The sequence below is a fragment of the Ornithodoros turicata genome, chromosome 1 (assembly GCF_037126465.1).
Source record: "Ornithodoros turicata isolate Travis chromosome 1, ASM3712646v1, whole genome shotgun sequence".
Classification (NCBI taxonomy): Eukaryota; Metazoa; Arthropoda; class Arachnida; order Ixodida; family Argasidae; genus Ornithodoros; species Ornithodoros turicata.
Genome location: NC_088201.1, coordinates 105,371,717 through 105,392,096, shown reverse-complemented (window position 1 = coordinate 105,392,096; position 20,380 = coordinate 105,371,717). Strand labels below are relative to the sequence as shown.

The 20,380-nt window shown below is 45.0% G+C and overlaps 2 protein-coding genes across 3 annotated transcripts in view; both read right to left on the bottom strand.

Moving 5' to 3' along the window:
• Positions 1-20,380, bottom strand: part of LOC135367369 (uncharacterized) — a 136,612-nt gene that overhangs the window by 70,211 nt on the left and 46,021 nt on the right. The window lies entirely within an intron of this gene.
• LOC135378700 (uncharacterized) lies at positions 6,356-8,554 on the bottom strand. Its single transcript, XM_064611792.1, has 8 exons — positions 8,309-8,554; positions 8,006-8,207; positions 7,588-7,867; positions 7,462-7,530; positions 7,271-7,404; positions 7,118-7,182; positions 6,653-6,883; positions 6,356-6,382 (listed from the first exon to the last, which is right to left on the bottom strand). The coding sequence occupies exons 1-8, from the start codon at positions 8,516-8,518 to the stop codon at positions 6,356-6,358; spliced, it is 1,218 nt and encodes a 405-aa protein (XP_064467862.1). The 5' UTR covers positions 8,519-8,554.

Here is a 20,380-nt window from a genome sequence, read left to right as displayed (position 1 = left end):
GCTTTTCCATTTACATGTAAAAGAGGGACAGATCGACTGATATGGTCGCCTCTAATCTTCCGAAGCCTATCCCAAACCACTTTAGTTGGGGTATTACGACATAGAGACGTTACAAAGCTCTGCCAGGAGGATCGTTAGCTTGCTTCCTCGTCCATCTGGCCTTCGCTCTTGCCTTTTTAAAGGCTAACAGATTTTGTGCCGTGGGGTACCTCCGAAATGTACCCCATGCCCGATTTTGGAGCTTGCGAGTTTCCTCGCAGTTATCATTCCACCAAGGCTTAGGTCGCCTTGGTAGCTGACCGGATGTTTGTGGTATCGATTGCTCTGCTGCCTCAAGGATTACGCTGGTGACAAGATCATTGGTTACCTCAATCGTCATTCTATCGAAAGCAATCAGTGATAGGTCACGCTTTTCTGAGAAGTGCTTCCAGTCAGCTTGTTCAAGTTTCCACTTGGGAGGACGTGTCATTAGGCTTGTGACGGCATGTTTATATGTTAGCACCACTGGGAAGTGGTCACTCCCAAGCATAGGTGGGGAGTAACGCGTTACAAAGTAGTGCGTTACCGGTAACGCGTTACATTCGAGTAGTGAAATATGGTAACGCATTACATTTGGGAGAAAAGTAATGAGTAACGTAACGTCATTACATTTTTAACAACTAACGCGTAACGGCGTTATGCGTTACTGCGTGTTCGGGAACTTAAGCTTGAGCGAGGACCGTGCCTGCAGAATCCGGGAAAATCCCCGATTTTTTCTATTCATCTTCAACAATGACAAGAAGGTCACATCGGCACCCACGAAGAACACAAAAGAAGGGTTGTTGACCCACCCTGGTTGAGGTGTCACCTTTGTTTACCACCTCTGTTTTTCACTCCGTCTAGTATTTTTAGGACGAATGGGGCAAAGGCGGCAGAAAAATAGCCTCTACCCTCTGAACAAGTAACAAAGTACCAAGGAATTGGCTGTTTGGATTTATACTGTATGAGGTAAAAGGTCACCGTCTCTATCAACCTTGACAAGGAGCACGCACTGGTCATTAGGCGTCCTCTCAGCCCAACGGGCGAAGCTCACCGATGAAAATTTTGAACATCAACTACTTCTGCGTTGCAATAAATCGAACATGTAAGTTGTGTTCATGCGTGACCCTTGTTTGTGCCCAACATTGCTTGTATTGATTTGCGGAATGCACTTATGTGACTCAACAAAAATGGTACATATTATAAGGACAACTGGTGAAGTAATGCAAAAGTAACGGCATTACTTATCAGAAGTAACGGCGTTAGTAACGCGTTACCTACTATCGCAACAGTAACGAATAACGTAACGCGTTACTTTTCGAAAAAGTAGTGAGTAACGGTAGTGCACTACAAAATAAAAGTAACTTCCCCACCTATGCTCCCAAGTGGGTTTTCGTGTACAGTCCATTTCATATCTTGAAATAGAGATGGAGTGCAAAAAGTGAGATCTAGGGTTGAGAAGGATTGAGTACATGAATGCATGTACGTGGATCTTCCTGTATTCAAGAGACATATCGAGGACGTCAACAGAAATATCTCTATCATTTTTCCTCTTGTGTCTGTTCTGGTACTGCCCCAAAGCGGGTTGTGGGCATTAAAGTCACCTGCAAGAATAAAAGGATTTGGTAGCTGGGCGCACAAATCTTCTATGTCTCTTTGTGTGAATGTTTCTGATGGTGGAAGGTAAACTGACCAGATGGTGACGATTTTGTCTAGACACATCTGCACAGCTACAGCCTCCAAGTTTGTAGTCAGGTGAATTTCTTTTGTCGGAAAAGAAGCTCGTGTTATGACTGCTACACCCCCAGATGATCGGGATGCATGTGATCGATCTTTTCGGAAAATGTTATGTCGGCGCAGTGGATTCGGTGTGTTTGTATTTAGATATGTTTCTTGAAGACAGAAACATGCTGCACTGTACTTGTCAAAAAGATCGTTCACATCATCTAGGTTGGAAATTAGCCCACGGCAGTTCCATTGTAGAAGCTTACCTCCCATAATTATGGCAACAACAAGGAGAAAAAGGATGTGCACAGCAAACTTCTCTTGAGCGGTAGAATTATGCAGCATTATCCATTTGTTTGGGGCTGCTCAAAGAAGTACTTATTTCTTCTTTGGGCCCGTTATTGGCTGCTTCGGAACTTTTTTCCGAACGGCAGCCAATTCTTTTGGCGATATATCGGGGAGGGAAATATTGCTCCCATAAAGATTGCCCTTGAGTTTCCTTTGGGGCTTGGGGCTCGCGCTCGTGACAGAGCCTTGCGAGCTCAAGTCGTCATCACAATCCATGGAGCTAGGCTCCAAGGCTAGTGATGACGAAGGTGGCGCCTGCGAGGAAGACGCCACCGAAGAGGTTTGAGAGGCTGCAGCTATTACTGCAGGAGAAGCTGGTATGTGAGAAAGAGCTAATTGTTCGATACATGTTTGTGTTGAACATGAGACCATTCGTGGTTTTTCTTTGAGCACAGTTGCAAAAGATTTCTGGAAGGATACAGGAGAAGCTTTCTTTCTGGCTTCTGGGTAGCTCAGCTTTTGTGTTACTTTAATATGCATTACCTCTTTCTCAAATTTCCACTTGGGACAAGATCTAGAGTACGAAGGGTGATCACCTGCGCAATTGACGCAGTGATCCGGCCCCTCGCACTGTTTAGAGTCATGGTCCTGCTTGCTGCAGCGGGCGCAGCATGCCGACCCTCTACATGCATCTGAAGGGTGGCCATAGCGGTTGCACTTAAAGCACCTGAGTGGGTTGGGAATATATGGCCGCACTTCGGTTGTCAGATATCCCACCTTTAGCCTTTCAGGTAAAGTAGGAGAGTCGAATGTTAGAACAATGTTACGCGTTGTGATGTATTCATTGTTTTTCCTTATTTTTATTTTCCTCACATCTATCACGTTCTGATCTTTCAGGTTTTCGAGAATTTCCTCGGGTGGAACATCAATCAGTTCCCTTAGTGACACCACACCTCGGCTACTGTTGAGGCTCTTGTGCAAACTTGCTGATATTTTCGTACCCATCATTTCACTGGCGTTTATTATTCGTTTGCAGTCACTTTCAGAGGTGCATTTAAGCAGCAAGTCACCTGATCTGAGGCGTTTGATTTCTGTTACATTCTTTGACAGACTTGCCACTGCCTTCTCAATATAGAACGGTGACATTTTTCCAAGTGGCACGGCTTCTTCGTTCTCAGATGTTTCACGATGAAGGACAATGTATTTGCCTTGAAAGACATTGAATGTCAGTACTGGAACATCGGTCCGGGGGCGTTTACCACCCCCGATCAAAGAGTTTAATGAATTTTTACCCATGGAATATTTAGGTAATAGGTATTCCGATACTGTCACCCATGCTTCATACCTATACACATGGGAAGGTCCCGGAGTTCTAAGGAAACCCATCGGCCGGGGTTTGACCAAGACCCCGACCGCCACCGTTCAAGGCTTCTACCCTTCGCCTTTCATCCCCTCGGCACGGTACGGATAACACCTTAGGACTGGGGGCTGGGGTCCGTGGTGGCGCCACTCACCAAACACCAGCCGAAGCCGGTGCCCCCTGCGGGGAGTAGGCAAAGTGGGACTGTCTGCAGCATACATTAGGCCAAATGGGACCCCCTGCAGTTCGAGGTCGGTGAACCTGCTAAGGGATGGCGAGATAATCTGCTAAGAAGCATTAGGCAAAATGGGAATAGGCGAAATGGGAAGACACGTATGTATAAATGTACAAGATAAAATGAAAGGAACTTGACGCGCGACGAGGTCTCGGAGCACGATTTCCGTCTCATAACGCTCTGATTATTACCCGGAAACTTCAGTACTATATTTTTAGACACTCCTTGGTTTTCACAGGGTACTTCACATTACACCAGACCTTTCGTTCAGCGTAGACACTAGTTCAGCGGAGAATCCCCAGTGACCCGGAGCTTTTCCTTATCTTCCTTAGAAGGCCTCCCTTTGTGCGCCGTGCAAAGACAGACGGGTACAGGTTTTGGGTCATCCAACGTGCAACTAGCAAGGATTGTCGAAAGATGGAAAATCCAGGGAACCGGTCTCGAAAAATTGGCCGTATTTCAAAATAACGTGATCGAAGTCCCCGTTGCAAAATAAACTACTGTAAATAAATGTTATCTGGCCATTTCTGCGTATGCATATATTATACACCGCCTTGGTTTATTCTGTAGACTGGTGGCAGTACAGAAGCTTGTAGCAACATTGCGGCGCGCGTTATGCACCGGTGCGCGTTATAGGCCTCGTGCACTAAAGTTTGCCCGTACTTGTGGCGCCCTCTACAACGGAGGCCATTTTGAACTGGGTAGGTGGGACCCGGCGTGCCGCTATTGCAGCATGGAAAGTAGTGACCGCGGAGGCGAAAATTTCGAACGTAGAAACGGCTACAACAGAAGATATTGTTGCGTTGTTCACTGCTCCAACCGCGAAGGGGATCTAAGCAAAGAAACTGGTGACTATCTGACATTTCACCGCTTTCCGGGACGGAAAAAGGAGACCGAACGCCGCCAGCGCTGGATCACCGCTGTTCGCCGCACACGGTAAGAACAACCGTCGCTCTCTCGTGGTATTTTGTTTTAACGGCACATCATTTGCGCACAGGCAAGATGGACAACGGTGGCTGCCGACCAGCAACACCCGGATATGCTCAAATCATTTTGTCGGTGGTGCAAAGGCTGACGATGAGGAGAGCCCATCCTACGTACCGACAATATTTCCAGAAGCATATCGGAAACCTGCAAAAGACAACCTTGCCAAGACTGCAAGATATGCGAGGTAACTGTGTGCAAGGTGTATGTGATTGTGCATGTCTCATATTGCTCGTTTTTTAGGGTAATGAAAAGGCGGAACAGATCAGTGCTACAGGGAAGTTACCGTCACGCTCATGCGACGACATCAGTCAGGCAACCTCTACAAGGGTCCCTGGAAAATTACGTGGATGACTTCAGCCAACCTCAGGAGGACTGGTCTGGGCTGTCTGACCTCTCTCTGCTCGAATTCGAGTGCGCAGATGACACTGCGGCAAACGTCCATCACATAGTAAGTATCACAATTTGAGGAAAAGGCTGTCCTTTTGGATAATGAAATGTGAAACGTAAATGATGGGGCATTATGGTGTTTGTGTCACTGTGTAACATATTGCTCAATGTAGGATGCCGCCATGGACGGTGCTGCACAGACAGACTCTAGCACATAGACGGAAGATGCAGACAATGCAGATTGTCACTTCTCTGTTCTCTTCGCATTCATTGGGCAAGGCTGTGCACAAACGCAGGTAGTCCATCCCGTTAGAGTCAGCAAACACACACAACACACCCCATCAGCGTCGGCAGAGCCAATTCCAGGAGAACGAGCTTGTGTGTTCAGTGGTTACAATTCCATAAAGCATGACCCTGATATCCTTGAAGACCTCACAAGTGTGCAGCCCAATGTGTTTGCTTTGTTACTGAGCCTTCTCTCTGTGCTAAGGGTCCGCAGCTGTGATATTACAATGGAGAATGCGTTGTTACTTTTTTTAATGAAGATGAAGATGGGCATCTCCTTCACTGCTCTGGCAGCACTGTTCGCTGTGCACAGGAGCACTGCATCAAGAATATTTTATAGAGTGTTGGAAGTGTTGACCACGTCAACCAAGGGTTGGATTTATACACCGCCACCTGATGTCCGGCAAGCTATGATGCCAGAATGCTTCAAGCTACATTATCCAAAGTGTAAATATATAATAGACTGTACGGAGATAAAGACAGAAACCCCAGCAACGGTAGAACAACAACGTGCCTTGTTTTCAAGGTACAAAGGGACATTTACCTTGAAGTTTCTAGTAGGGATTGTACCTAGTGGTCAAATCGCATTTGTGTCTCATGCATATGGGGGCCGCACAAGTGATTCTGAGGTAACTGTTCATTCAAAATTTTTAGACCTCGTAGAGCATGGTGACCTTGTCCTAAGTGATAAGGGATTCCCCTCCATCCGCTCAACTGTTGAGGGAAAGAATGCGATCCTTGTCATGCCGCCATTTGCCTCAGGCAACTTGCAGTTCTCAAAAGAGGAGGTGGAGGATACCTATTGCATTGCAAGTGTTCGTATCCATGTTGAGAGAGCAATTCAGAGAATCAAGGTGTATAACATCCTGAATAACAGAGTGCCCGTATCATTGATACCAAGCATGTCTGACATTTTCCACATTTGCTGTGTGCTTGCGAACTTCCAGTCACCCCTAATCAGGAAGTGATGCCAGAAGTAAATGGGAAATTTGTAGAGTATGTGCCGTATGTATGTGATGCATCCTCCTGTATAATATTTCTTGTATATATTAAATATTTGTGTTTTGTGTTCAGCCTGCTACGCACACTTCCTGTGACTGCAAAGTTGATGTGTCTGATTATCAAAAACTTTTCGAAACACATACTCTTGGTAAAACCCGCAGGTATGGGCCTGTCATCTTTTATTCTGCATCAACATTTTCTTCCTAGCAAAACTCATTCAATAGATGCACAAAATAAAAGTGCTCAAGCGTTGGTACCAACTGGGATAAAAATGCGTCATTCCTTGCTACATTTACAGTGACCTGTTGGCTCGAAGAATATACATAAAACAATGTCTTGGTGATGTTGAGAATGTACATCATTACTTGTACTTGTGTGTAATAAGAATGCGTCTCTTTGAGGTAGAACTGCCCTTCATCATGATCATAAGTCAGGTACTTCACGTAGCTGAGTTTCTGTGCCCTGTCCACAACTGGTTTCCCCCGCCTGCTGTGAGGACATTTGATCTCGACGAGCACTTGTTCTTCTCTGATCTTCATGAGGCCATCTGGACTTCCGCATAACCAGGGTTGCTGATCATGCACTACCAATCCAATCTGAAATACAAACATCGGGACAATTCAGGGCTTGCAGCACAAGAGAGTAAAAAAAATTACAATCTCGATAGCCATGAACCACGGAGAGGGTTGCAGTTTACGTAGCCAATGACCCGAACATTTAATGCGTTCATGACGATATATTAATAATTATGTACACAATAGACCACACAGGATTGAACATAGAATCAGATGGCTTATGACCGACGACTTTCTAACAAAATATTGCATTACCTGTGTCACAGGTACCTTCATCTCCCTCTGCAGACTTTGCCGGGCAGCTGTCTCAGTTGCTGTGCCTAATAGTGAAATGAAAATGATGTTTGCATTGCAAAAAGTTGAAAAAAAAAAGTAATAGGAAAAAGTGAGATTTCCAAGTTACCGTACCATATGCCATTGCAGCTGTCTGAACTCTCCTCGGGCAGACTAGGCTTTTCGCTAACTTCTCAAATCCATCTTTCCTTGTCCACACCCTGTGTGCATTTGAGGCTGTGACTCTCAACCGTCTCTCTTTGTGCCACCTGAGCAAGAAAAGGTATGCACTGACAAGTCACATGTACCCTAAGTTTACAACATACCTGTCATTAACATTTTGTCCGAGAGTGGCACGCGCAACCTCTTCCACATTACAGTGTGAAACGTGCCTCCTATAAAAGGCAATATTTTCAATTGGGACATGTTGCGTCCAGTCCTCTTTGACCAACCTCAGTGTTGGAGAAGCCTGCACCACATTCATGCACTGAAATACGCTTCTCTCATGTGCGCTGGCCTGAAGTGCAGCATGGATGTCCTCTTTCTCAACTTTGGATGCTGCAGCTTCAATAAGGCTTTGAAGAGTTATGCGGCAGGCCCTCTCAACTTCATCTGCAAATTCAAGCTCAATTGCTTTGGTGACCACACTTCGAATTCCTTGAAATTTTGGTAGGAGGTCTGACAGCAGCACTGGCACAATGCGTTTTGCAGCTGTTGCATTCTTTCCTTCACCTGTAATATTCAAACGCATGTAAACTTGTTGCATTGCCACAAACTTTGCGGTCCATAAAACAATTCCATGAAATCACACAGTATGGGCTACACTGCCATATGAGAGGGTCCACTGCTCAATGTCCCCGTGGTATTTACCTCCAAAAAGATCGTCAATGCTCTTTTTGTCGTCTAGCTGTGGCTTGGACGTTGGAACGCCCCATGACTGCGGAAAGGAGGTGCACGAGTTCACCGCTGATTTGTTGATGAAGGCAGCTACAGCAGCAACATGTTTGCAGCGGCCTAGAATTCCTCCTCTACAAGTACAGGACGCACGGCTGATCTTTCGTTGTTGCTGCAGCTGCGTGACATAACAGCACACATATTTACACTTGTCATACAACTGCATGCGACGCATTTACAAATACATCAGTCGGGACGAAGATAAAACAAAATACGCACCTCGATTACGACGTCATACGCCTGCTTCCCTGTTTGTGCAACGCACTTCCCTGTCACGACGGGTCCAATGTTTATATGGTCCTGAACTTCGCGAACGGCATACACGTGGTTACTGTCGTAAAGCTTAATACCTTTCTTCAAGTTCGAACTTCGAAAAAACTCGCACAATAATTCGATTTTCTCGAAACCACAGAATAAAACGATAGCCATCGCCGGTTCAACACCTCACAACGCACGAGCCATGAACACATGTGGGCGTAATGGCGTAATCACCTACCCAGTTTCGGAATTGAAGGCAGCGATGGTGCTGCCCCCTTGAGAAGTGCGCCACGCGTATACATGGAAGTTTTTTTTTTCAAATTCGGCTCATTTTTAGGGGTGCGCGTAATACACGAGTGCGCGTTATACACAGGAAAATACGGTACTGTAAATAAATGTTATCTGGCTATTTCTGCGCGGAAAATGCCAAAGCCCTGAACATAACCTGATAATAACCTGAACATGAAAATGCAAACACCGAACTTTTACTAACCTAATAATCAACTAACTAACGTGCTGTTCCGTCGCGTCCATTTCATTTATCTCCTATTTCTTAATTTTATTTATTTATTTAGGTATTTTTGGAATAGCAAGCCGACGTCCCGTTTGATTGACCTTTAGCCCGTTCTCTAACAACAAATAAATATTGACTATGACACGAGGTGATTCATCACTGGTGATTTTCCAAGGTCCTGCTACCTTCTACTTATTTCTGGCAGATATGTTAGCCGCGTTCTTTTATAAAGGGGAGTACTACAGAATACTGAGCGCAATGACACATTACCTTCTGTATTCGTATCAATGAAATGAAACGCAAATGCCCACTATCCTGAGGCTCTGACTTCACGCTCGTTGAACGTGGATATCGTCGGACGTAGTTCCCAACTCGACCGGAATACTGGTATTTTCATATATAGTTCTGTTTTGTTGGTGGTGGCGATCAGACAATGATGTTGTAGTTGTTGTCTCATACTTTCTATGTTGATGAACCGTATTTTCAATGCAATCAAACCGCAATGAAACACCTGAATAAGTGGGTGTAGAGCTTTTATAACCCATAAACATCGGCCCAGAAAAAGATGTAAGGACAACTGTAACACCTGTGTCTGACTGACAGTAGAGAAATACTATAGAATCCAGCGAACGATATCGCTAGCGAACTAATGCAGCAAACTATGTATATCCATTTTATGTTGCTTGTTGAATGGAATGTAGATTTAACTACTCATTATTAACACATAACAAACAGAAAAAAAGCACCCTATGTCTCCCAATTTCAACAAATCCGCAAAGCGAACGATAACATTCGGTCGGCTGTGATGTATTTCATCGGCTGTCTAGATTTCAGTTCATACTTGCATCTATATTCCAGGGGCTTTTAATGCACAATTGTCCTCACTTTACCCACCACACACTTTCTTTTCGTAGTAAACATATTGTAGATAATTGTTTTTCATATTCGCTGGCTAGTCTATTTGCGAGCACCAAATGCTATGCATTCCAGTTATTTGATTTCTAATACAATAGCCACAAAACTTTTTCATAATCTACACCATCCCATTCAGTGGTCATTCACTGGAGTGCTCACCCGGTGTCTCTTTGGCTTTTCCATTTTCAGCCTTCTGACAGTTCGGCGTTATGATTTTTTGGTCTTTTGGCTGTCGGCCTTCTGATAGTTCGGCGTCATGATTTTCGGCCTTTTGATAGGCTCAATCAGCCTAAATAAATGCATTGCATTTAGCAACAGCTATTCAAAAAAATGAAAAAAGAAAGGAGAAGGAGGAAGCTCCTAAAACCCCTTGAACTCCATCTTTATGTACAAATAACAAATACGTCGAAAAGGGGGAAAAAAACAAAACACTGTCAAGGAGCAAGAAGTGCAGTCTCTTGCACGAAAGTTCTTGTTCGAATAAATATTAGTTGCTCCCAGACTTGTACGTATTTGGAGTATTGTATTTAAGATACTGTATTTTAAATAGAATTTGCGGTATTTTAGTACTCTACTCAATACTTTTTGTTTTGTGTATTTGTACTCTATTTAAAATACATTTTATGGTATTTTCTACTCAATACTCTAATTACATACTTTGGATCTCCCTCTCAAAGTTTCTGTGTCTCGTCTCTCCATTATCTTGCTTGTTCAGTGTAAATTTCTTGAGTCCTTCGAACTTGACCCGGACATTGGCCCTTCTTGGAAGTCTCCATTTAGAGATCTTGCCCCGTGTGTACTAATCCTTGGCCAGTGAGGGTTCTATTATGTGTTCCCTGACGCGGTGACGCTGGATTCTGACCTCGCCGAGCAGGGACCTGCTAGAAGTTTGCTTTGTTGTGGGTCACATATACTTAGTGGAGTTATGTGGTATCTCTTTGTCATCTTTTTTGGGACTTGTGTTTAGATGACTCCTGCTACCACACAGCGGCGGCTAGCGTAGTGCGCGGGGTTTAGGTGATTCATGTGACATAGCGGCAACTTGCTGCATTGACTAGTGACCGGTGACTTTTTGAGTTCAAGGGTAAATAGTATCTTAATTGTATTTCAAATACTTTTTGAAGTATTTTGTACTCTAACTTAATTACTTTAATTTTTTATGTATTTATCCTCTATCTTAATTACATTCTAACGATAGTATTTATTATCTTATCTTAAATACATTTTGGAGTATCTTGTACATGTCTGGTTGCTCCTAACCGTTTTTCATGTTACGTGTATAAATGAACAAGATAAATTCAAAGGAACTTGACGCGCGACGAGGTCTCGGAGCACGATTTCCGTCTCATAATTGCGCTGATTATTACACGGAAACATCAGTACTATATTTTTAGACACTCCTTGGTTTTCACAGGGTACTTCACATTACATTTACACCAGACCTTTCGTTCAGCGTAGACATTAGTTCAGCGGAGAATCCCCAGTGACCCGGAGCTTTTCCTTATCTTCCTCAGAAGGCCTCCCTTTGTGCGCCGTGCAAAGACAGACGGGTACAGGTTTTGGGTCATCCAACGTGCAACTAGCAAGGATTGTCGAACGTGTCCTCCCAATCTGCCGAATCCCAACTCGCCGAATGCTTTGAAGGCCGGGAGACAGCCGTAATCCCTTGACCTCCAAATGTGCTGGTTCGACTGGCCGAATCACCGACATGTCCCTTCCCAATTCGCCGAATTTACCTTACCACCGTGACTTAGTGGCTAAGACCATCGCCTTCCACATCGCAATTCGAAGGTGACCCGACTGCGCTGTCTGGATGTTTTCTCTGGGTTCTCCTTAGATGTTGGTAAGGTTTCCTGTGAAGGTAGCCCAGGGCGCACTGTCCTCCCGGCAGGGCCGATGAGAGAAATTACAGACCCCGGAGATGCAAGACTACGGAGTCCTGCCCGTACCCCCTCCTCACGTCCGCTGGTGCTTGCAGCTGTCGAGCATTGGGTCGGGATGGCCCGTGATGAGGCCCGGGGCTCCATTGCCCCCCCCCCCCCTCTCGCCGGTCCTACCTCCCAGTGTAACTTGTTGTCCGCCGCACCGGCAGGCAGAACGCTATGTAACTAACACGCCGTAAATCAACAAATTCGATTGTTCGTGGGACATTCTGTCCTTCCTACGTTCATCTCTCATGGGGTTTTCCATTGCCTTGACAAGCATTACGCTTTCGCTGTAATTGGTTAATAAGCGATAATAGAGGGTTTCAAAACCATCCTCATAGCCAGCCACAACGTTACTACGATAGGACCTCTCACGATAGTGACGCAGAGCTTACGGCTTCTAGGTTTAGGAGCCGAAATAAAATACTTTTAAAATATTTAAGTGAAAAGCACAGAAAATTTAACGGACTGAAATGTCTCAAAGAGATATTTTTCTTACTCTAAATGAACAAATGACTAAACAGCACACATACTGTTAATGAAATAATCTCGAGAAGACATGCGAGCTGTTGGCAAGGATTCAATCCTTCAACATAATTTCTAGTTTTCCAGCCACTGTTCACTAAGGCATTCAATGATTCTCGCACGTTTCCTATCTACAGGTCATTTGCCACCATACCCAACTCGCCGAAAAGCTCCCATATTATTTCCCAGCTTGCCGAAAGGGGTTGACCTTTCCCCTCAAAGATAATTCGCTTAACTGCATTCGGTGAACTGGAATTCGGCAGATTGGGCTGTGACCTTGTCGAAAGATGGAAAATCTAGGGAGGTCTCGAAAAATTGGCCGTATCTCAAAATAACGTGATCGAAGTCCCCGTTGCAAAATAAACTACTGTAAATAAATGTTATCTGGCTGTTTCTGCGCGGAAACTGCCAAAGCCCACTTAGACTAACCTGAACATGAAAATGCAAAAACCGAACTTTTACTAACCTAATAATCAACTAACTAACGTGCTGTTCCGTCGCGTCCGTTTCATTTATCTCCTATTTCATAATTTTATTTATTTATTTTATGTATTTTTGGAATAGCAAGCCGACGTCCCGTTTGACTGACCTTTAGCCAGTTTTTTTTTTTTTTCCTTTTCGTCAAATAAATATATCCCCCTCCCCCGTCGCTGTCGTTGGTTGTCAACTTGTCGTTGGTTTTCCTTGCTACGCGAACGTGAATTTGGGTTCCGGAAAAGACTGTTGCTCATTGCGTGGGCGGAAATAATTGTGCAGCGGCCGCTTGATCGATTTTTCTCATTGGTTCACGTGGAGCGTTCATGAAAAAAAAAGAAAATAATAAAGATAAAAATAAATCTATCAATAAAAGAAAGACAGATAAACAACAAATAAAGCTGCAGTTCTAAGTACCGTTATCCTAAGAAACATTTATCTGTGTGTAATCCGCTTGCTGGCTGTTTCAACATTACGAACATTACAGGGCAGTCCTGTTGAACGTTACTGGAATGTTTGTGAAGTCGGCCTTCCACTAACCGTAAATACGAGAGATTCTCGTTAGCGTTATGAGACAGTTCAGTTGACTGAGTAAGCACAAACCCGAAACGGCAAAATCGAGCAAATTGATGTTTGATGTCAAGCTAATAAACTCATCTCACTTCTCTATAAGCGCACCGAAAAAAGAAGAGGTTTATTGGTCTCGGTGGTCTCTTACACGGGCCGCGACAACGCTGGCTGACGATAATCCCTTTACGAGCAGCTAAGTAAGCTTTTGTTCTGGTCTCCAAGGCCATGCTCTAAGTCCGCTGTCCATGAAAGTAAAGAGGAGAGAGGGATCACTACAGTGCGCGTGCGCGCTGCATGGTCGGCGGATGGATAGGGTCAAAATGTTCCGCGCAGTTTTTCCTGTGCGCGGCTAGAGGGCGACACAGAATGACGCGGTTTACGGGGCTTTGAGACGGTATTTATCCGTACTCACTTTTGATGCTTTTTTATAAAAACGGAAAGTGGTAGACATATAAATTCGATGTCTATCGATTCCTGAAATAATTCCAGAGAAAGTAAATGGAAAGTTTTTTCGAAATGGCTATAAAAGTTTAATAAAACCTGTTCAAAGAGGGAGGAGAAAAATTGTGTATTGTTTTCGCATTCGTGACGTCGCCGTAAAATACATACGACATATATGAGAAATCCTGCAGCGTAACTAGTTTCGTCTCGTCTTCCTCTTTATGATGAAAGCACCCGCGTCAAAATCTGCGCGGCGGTAACCGAGAGAAAGCATAAAAACTGTTCCATAGGAAATACATTGGGACGGAGAGCTAGTATATGGTTGTTGGGCTGGGCCAGAGGGCGCTCCTGATTACGGCATTCAGCGCCACTTGTGGCGATAGTGCTAAGTTTTCCAAAGTAGCGGTGTTCTCTGATCACGCACATGGTATGTGCTGTGTGAAAATGGCCAAGCTGTGTTCCGATTTTTATAAGGCAAAAGAGACCGGGGATTGTTTCCTCATCAAGTCGGAAGAAGGGAAACCGTCAATAGCGGCGCGTTTTTGGCGCATGGCAGAATATCATCGGACAGGCTCGAAATACGAGTAAAATGTCGGTGCTCCCCAGGTGCCGTAGATCCACTAGCTCTGAGCGAAACCTAACTGAAGAATAAAGCATGAATGCATACAGTTGGATATCTCTGGTTTCAAATGTTTTACTCGGGTTTACGAAGGAGGTGTGAGCGCCGCGGTGGAGTAATGATTTATAAAATGAACGGAGCGAGGACTATGCATACTTGTCAGTAGCCAGTAGTTGGGTCTTTTTATGAGCGTTACATTCCCTCTTTGCTTACTCGAAACCATGGTACCACTTATCACACATCCGTGACTGTTTCGAAAGAGAAGAATATGGGAGTCAGATCAGAACAGTCATGAGAACAAAAATTTAAATGTCTTTGTGGCTGGGATTATTGACTTTGAGGCACTAACTTAATGAGAGACATGTCTCGAGTGCAATACAACTTTCATAATCCAATGACCAATTGCAATGACCCCCGGTGGATCCTGCACAGGTCTGATCATTTCGGGATTTACATGCGTTCGTGATATCTCATACTTCTCCTGTGCGTGCCACGCACTCGCTGCCTAGGAATTTGTTCCACCTATATCTGTAGAATATGTAATTAAGAATTAAAAAAATAAATGCATGCGTAATCCACATTACTCATGATTTTCACATAGTACTACGCAGCCCCAATCATAGGTCTACGCATGGGTATGCGTCTACGACAGAATGGCGCAGACGCAGACGAGCTGATGGACGAAATTCATTATAAAAAAAACCCGAGCGTGGAGCACGAAGCAGATACAAAAGACCGAACAGTTCAAGTTTATAAGCTTGCAGAATCACACAGCTATCAGCTTGCGTTTGAACGCAAAAAAATAACAGGAGAACAGATATGATACAGGTACGCTCCGGTGTTCTTTGTGCAGTTCGTACATTTTATAACAGTAACGTGGTCCAGGCTTTTATTTTTTCCATTCCACGGGCTCTACATTCCCAGATATTGCACGGAAGCAGGTGGAAGGTCGTGCACAGCGCAGGTAATCACATTCGTCGCTTTACGAGTCCTACTTTGAAACTATGCCTCCCCGTACCACCAGGGGAGAAACGCGGCGCTAGTGTCGCGCTGCCAAACTCCAGACGACCGTCCCTATGCCCTCTTAAAGAACACGCTGCAAGTGGTTGGACAGTGCTACCTTCTTTTCTTTTCGCAATGCCTTGCTAGGATAAACGCAGTTTTCGAGGACATTGTCTTACTGTCGGTCCTGTAGGTCCACTGTCGAGAGTCCTATCAAAAAAGTGCTCTTGGCCACCGTAGCCAAAGGAACCAGCTCCCCAATGATACCAATACCTGAACAAACAGACGCACACATGCAGAGATATCCTGCGCGGAAAATGGCCGTCTTCACGGGATGAGCGGCACCGCAGCCTTAAAGGGGTGGTCTCGTACAGATCGGGCCATTTCGAAACTTATCCGAAACGATATTCAGGAGCACTATAGACACACAACCGGTTCATGTCTAGTTTAGCGGCGCCATTCGATTGGAACCTTGAAATTTACATACCTGAATAAATTATCCAAGGTGCATCATAAATAAGCGGTGGTCGGTTTCAGAAATCCTTCCAGAGAGCATTCCCCAACGGAAACTTTCGGCGTCCGAGCCAACGACTATGTACATACGCCCGTTGTTTACAAATGTGCTCCTTCGCACTCCTTCTGTTGTCTTCGCCTCCTGTACCCTCTTGCCCTTTTCCAGGCAATTCGTTTAGCTACCGGCTAGGGAAGGAACGTGTGATAACAGCTTCCACGTTCCTTGGTGCGCATTTCTCGAGTTAGCTGCGAACCCTGTTACTTTTCACGCGTTCATGGTGGCGCTGCTGGTGACACGTGTTCCACGTTGCAGTGGGCATGGAGTGGTCGCTCCACTGCTCCACATATCCAAGGGACGGGCTTTCTAAATATCTAATGACCGCAGTTCCGAGAACGAGGGATTATTTCCAAGGCGATAACGGCGGTTGTGATGATGCCCAAGCAGCACAATGTACTGCAAGCCGAGTGCAATAGGGGTGGAAGGGTAGGTGGAAGGCCTTGAACAAACTCGTGAAACTAAAGAACACTGATAAGACTCGACTTTCAGTACATTGTGCTGCTTGGGTAGAATTCGATAAAGGCCCAGGAGATACCAATAATCTTTTAGGAAAGCCGGCTGCCCGTCTTTGAAAACATCTGTCCGCGTTTTCATTTGTCTAATATTATTAGAACATTGCACAAAACAAGCTTGAACCAGGGATAGGAACCGGTATTTTTTTCAGTCTGGTTCGGGTATAGTGGTTCGGTTCGGGTTTAGCTCCGCTGAAACGAAATTATAAGCTTGAACCGCTTCAGGTATGTCGGTTTGATTCGGGTTCTGCTCAGGGGACCCCCCCCCCCCCCGCACACACCCAGACAAAAAAAAATCGGTCAGCGGTCGGAACAGTTACAGGGATTGGAACAGTTACTTTTTTCGGTCTCGGTTTAACTGGTTCATGGGCAGTAATTTTGTGACATGAAAGTGAGCTTACGCTCACCGTACACGGTTGTAAGAGAAAGGTGTGAGTTAACCGTTTCAGGTGAAAAACCTTTCAGGAAAGCGGGTGAAAACACAACACAAGTAATAAACACATTTATTATTTACCTGTTGTTTTACTGTATTATACTCTCGTGGTCGTCCGCTGAACAAAACAACAACAACATAGATGAATGGATGATGATGATGTGGAATGAAAACGAAAACCGAAGTGCTGGAATCTTCTTGGCAGAACCCGGTCAGCGCCCTATTTTGTTTGCTGTAAAAAACTGGCGCTACAGTCACAAATTTTTACTCGCATCTGGCATGGTACAAAAAATAAATAAACAGAAAAGGTTGGTCACTAGTACAATTACCTCTGAACCGATTCCCGAACCGGGAACCCGTATGAATTTTTTTTTGGTTTAGTTCCGGTTCAGGACAAGCAAAGAATTGTTCGGGTTCGGTTCGGGTTCGTCAGAAAATAACGTTTCTTTTTCGGTTTTCGGTTAGGGTTCAGTTCCGGTTCCGATCTCTGGTTTGAACTGGAAACTTAAATTGCATCATTTCGTAGACTGCCGGATGTCTTGTGTCATTATTTCAGAACACTAGACTTTTTCTTATTCTTTTCTTTTTTTAACGCGTGTGGTTACTTTTCGTTTTATTGTTTATTTCTCTGTGGGGGAGGGGAGGGCACGCAGCGCCTTTCTGGTAACCAAGTTGTGTGTGAGGCAGTGATTACTATTTTGATCCATTGTGCACGAAATTAAAAAAGGAGGGGACGCGCTAATACGCCAGATTGATACGATCACTAAAGTTATTTACGCAAAGGAATTTAGCATAAGCGTGTTTTCGTCGCGCAGTTCCTGTTTTCTCTCTTTTTTTTTTTTTTTCGTCCATGTGACGTCAGTCCCCCTTCAGCAAACCGTTGGTAATGCGTCTCGCGGCGTACTGTATCAACGGGAACCAATAAAATTCTGAGTCACACACGACTGCGACTGGCTCAGGTAGGCACGATAACCGCGGTGCAATCGTTTACTAAAACTCGCTAATAAGAGGGACTGACGTCACATAGACGAACTTATCAGGGACTTCAGTTCAACCAATGTCTGTCTGTCATTCAAATTATGAGAATGCATTTAAGCTTCTGGAACCAGTTGGTTTCTATCAAATCGTGTTCTGCGATGGCTTCGAACTCTATGATTCAATGAGGAATGACCAGGCAACAATACATTTTCTACAGTCTATTGGGCTCCTAGCTACTTCACGAACGTGTCCACTGTGCGGCACTCAAATGATCCTGAACTGTGATAGTGAGAGCATTGACGGCTATATATGGAGATGTCCAGCCTCCACGAGCGAAGAACGGCCCAAAAGAAGGCACGCCGGTCAAGATGCAAAGGAAAGACGTCCGTGCGCTAGTGGTCGTTCTTTGACAGATCGCATCTTCCCCTACGTACGATTGCCTTGTTCTCCTACTTCTGAGCTCTCAATTATCCAAGTCATATAATCGAGAGAGAGCTCAGAGTAGCGCATCAGACCTCACCGACTGGGCCAGCTTTTGCCGTGAGGTAGTTATCAATGCTATGATAACTCACGGCGAGCCCGTAGGTGGCGAAGGCAAAGTGGTCGAACTAGATGAAAACAGGTTCGGCCACAAGAAGTACAACCAGGGACGAGAAGTGGAGGGCCAGTGGGTCTTCGGTGGCATTGAGCGTGGCTCAAACAAGTACTTCCTGGTGCCGGTGCCTTCAGGGATCCGGACAAAATGTCCCCGGACAAATGGTCCCCGGACGAAATGTCCCCGAAAATGTCCCCGGACAAAATGTCCCCAGATGCCGTCCGGTTGCACAGCCGTTGGTACCTCAAATGTGACAAATGTTTTTCATGCTATCATGTGCAGGGTTGATTGATTTAAATCAGCCAGATTTAAATCACCGATTTTAATCGCGCTTTAAGTCATGAATATTAATCAAGATTTAAATCACCTCCCTTATGTTATGTTTGAATTCGAATAGTAAATTAAAACTCGAGACGCTGGGGAAGATGAGACTGAGCCTGGAAATGAACCACAGCCTGAAATATATTATACTTCAGTGACTTTTAGCGCAAACGGCGTCACGTGACCCCTTCAGTGGCTCCTGCACACTGGCAAACAATTTGGTTACACATGGCGGGTGGTCATTCCACGAGCGTAGAACTTTTCCAGTTATTTCTTTTTCCTATTACTATTCGGTGTAATTCATAATACATAGTTTTCAAATAGATCTCCATTTGCATTAGCTAGTAACTGTTAGCCGCACTGTTAGAAGTCTAGACGCCCTTCTTTGTATGTGCTCAAAAAGTGATTTCGCTACTACGAGGTGGCACACGGAAGCCATGAGGTGAAGATCTGCCTTAGAAGACAAAAATCAACTCAGTGATTTAATCAATATTCATCATATTTAAATGAAAAAAAATCTGAATAATTTGATTTTTTAATCCGCCGAACAAGAACGCAGTTGAGACTGGCAGACGGCTGAGTGACGGCAGCAGGGGACATTTTGTCCGGGGCCTTTTCGGGGGACATTTTGTCCGGGGACGTTTCGTCCGGGGACATTTTGTCCGGGGACATTTTGTCCGGGGACATTTTGTCCTACACCCGTGCCTTCACGCGGCTCCGATGTACTCGTCCCCATCATCCAGCAATGGGTAAGGCCATTCACTTGCTCATGTAATCTTCGTTGTTCTTTTGTAATAGGTTCCCAGAAGGTTATATTTATCCACATGCACAGGTCCTTGGGGACACAGTGGTTATGACGGATTGTTGGGCGGCCTATCGAGAATTTAGCTGGTCGCCCGACTACACTGTGAACCACCGCATTCACTTCAAGGACCCAGAGACCGCAGCCTGCACCAACACCATTGAGGGCACATGGACACATGCAAAGCGGTATATCCCGGCAGGTAGGCATATAACATTTAAAAATTGTAATATGTTTGAATAAACGTAAATTATGCACGCAGGGCGCAGAAACAGAGAACCCGTCATGGGCTACCTGGCGAAGTGCATGTTTGCCGGGTGGGCCGCTGCGCACCCCAGCTGGGACGAATTCAACGCCTACGTCGCTGCCGCCGCTGAGCTGTACAATCCCGAGCAAGACCTTTCCCCTTTCTTTTTTCTGTCAATAAATCCCCCCCCCCCCCCGAGCAAGAACCAGCTCAGTTGGCAATACAAGGCAGCGATTCCGACAGCGAAGAGGGCAATTAGGCGCGTACAGGAAGCCAAAGGCCACCAGACCCACAACAGCGAAGGAGAGGGCTTGTTTTTAGTATCTTAGTTTTTATTTCACTTTCATCCCCTCACTGCCTATTGGGTAGTTTCATTTTAAATCGAACAACGGGTGAAAGTCGCATTTTTTAATTCGGCCAGAAAAAATATATGTTAGAGGACAGCTCAAACGAAGCAAATCGCACTACGTGCAACGCTCGTGCGTGGAGTAGTTTCCGCGTGGGAGAGGAGGAAAGTCTGAGGCTGCTTGAGCCCGCTTTCTTCTGGACCGACTTTGACGGCATCTAGCATTGCTGATTTTATGCCTAG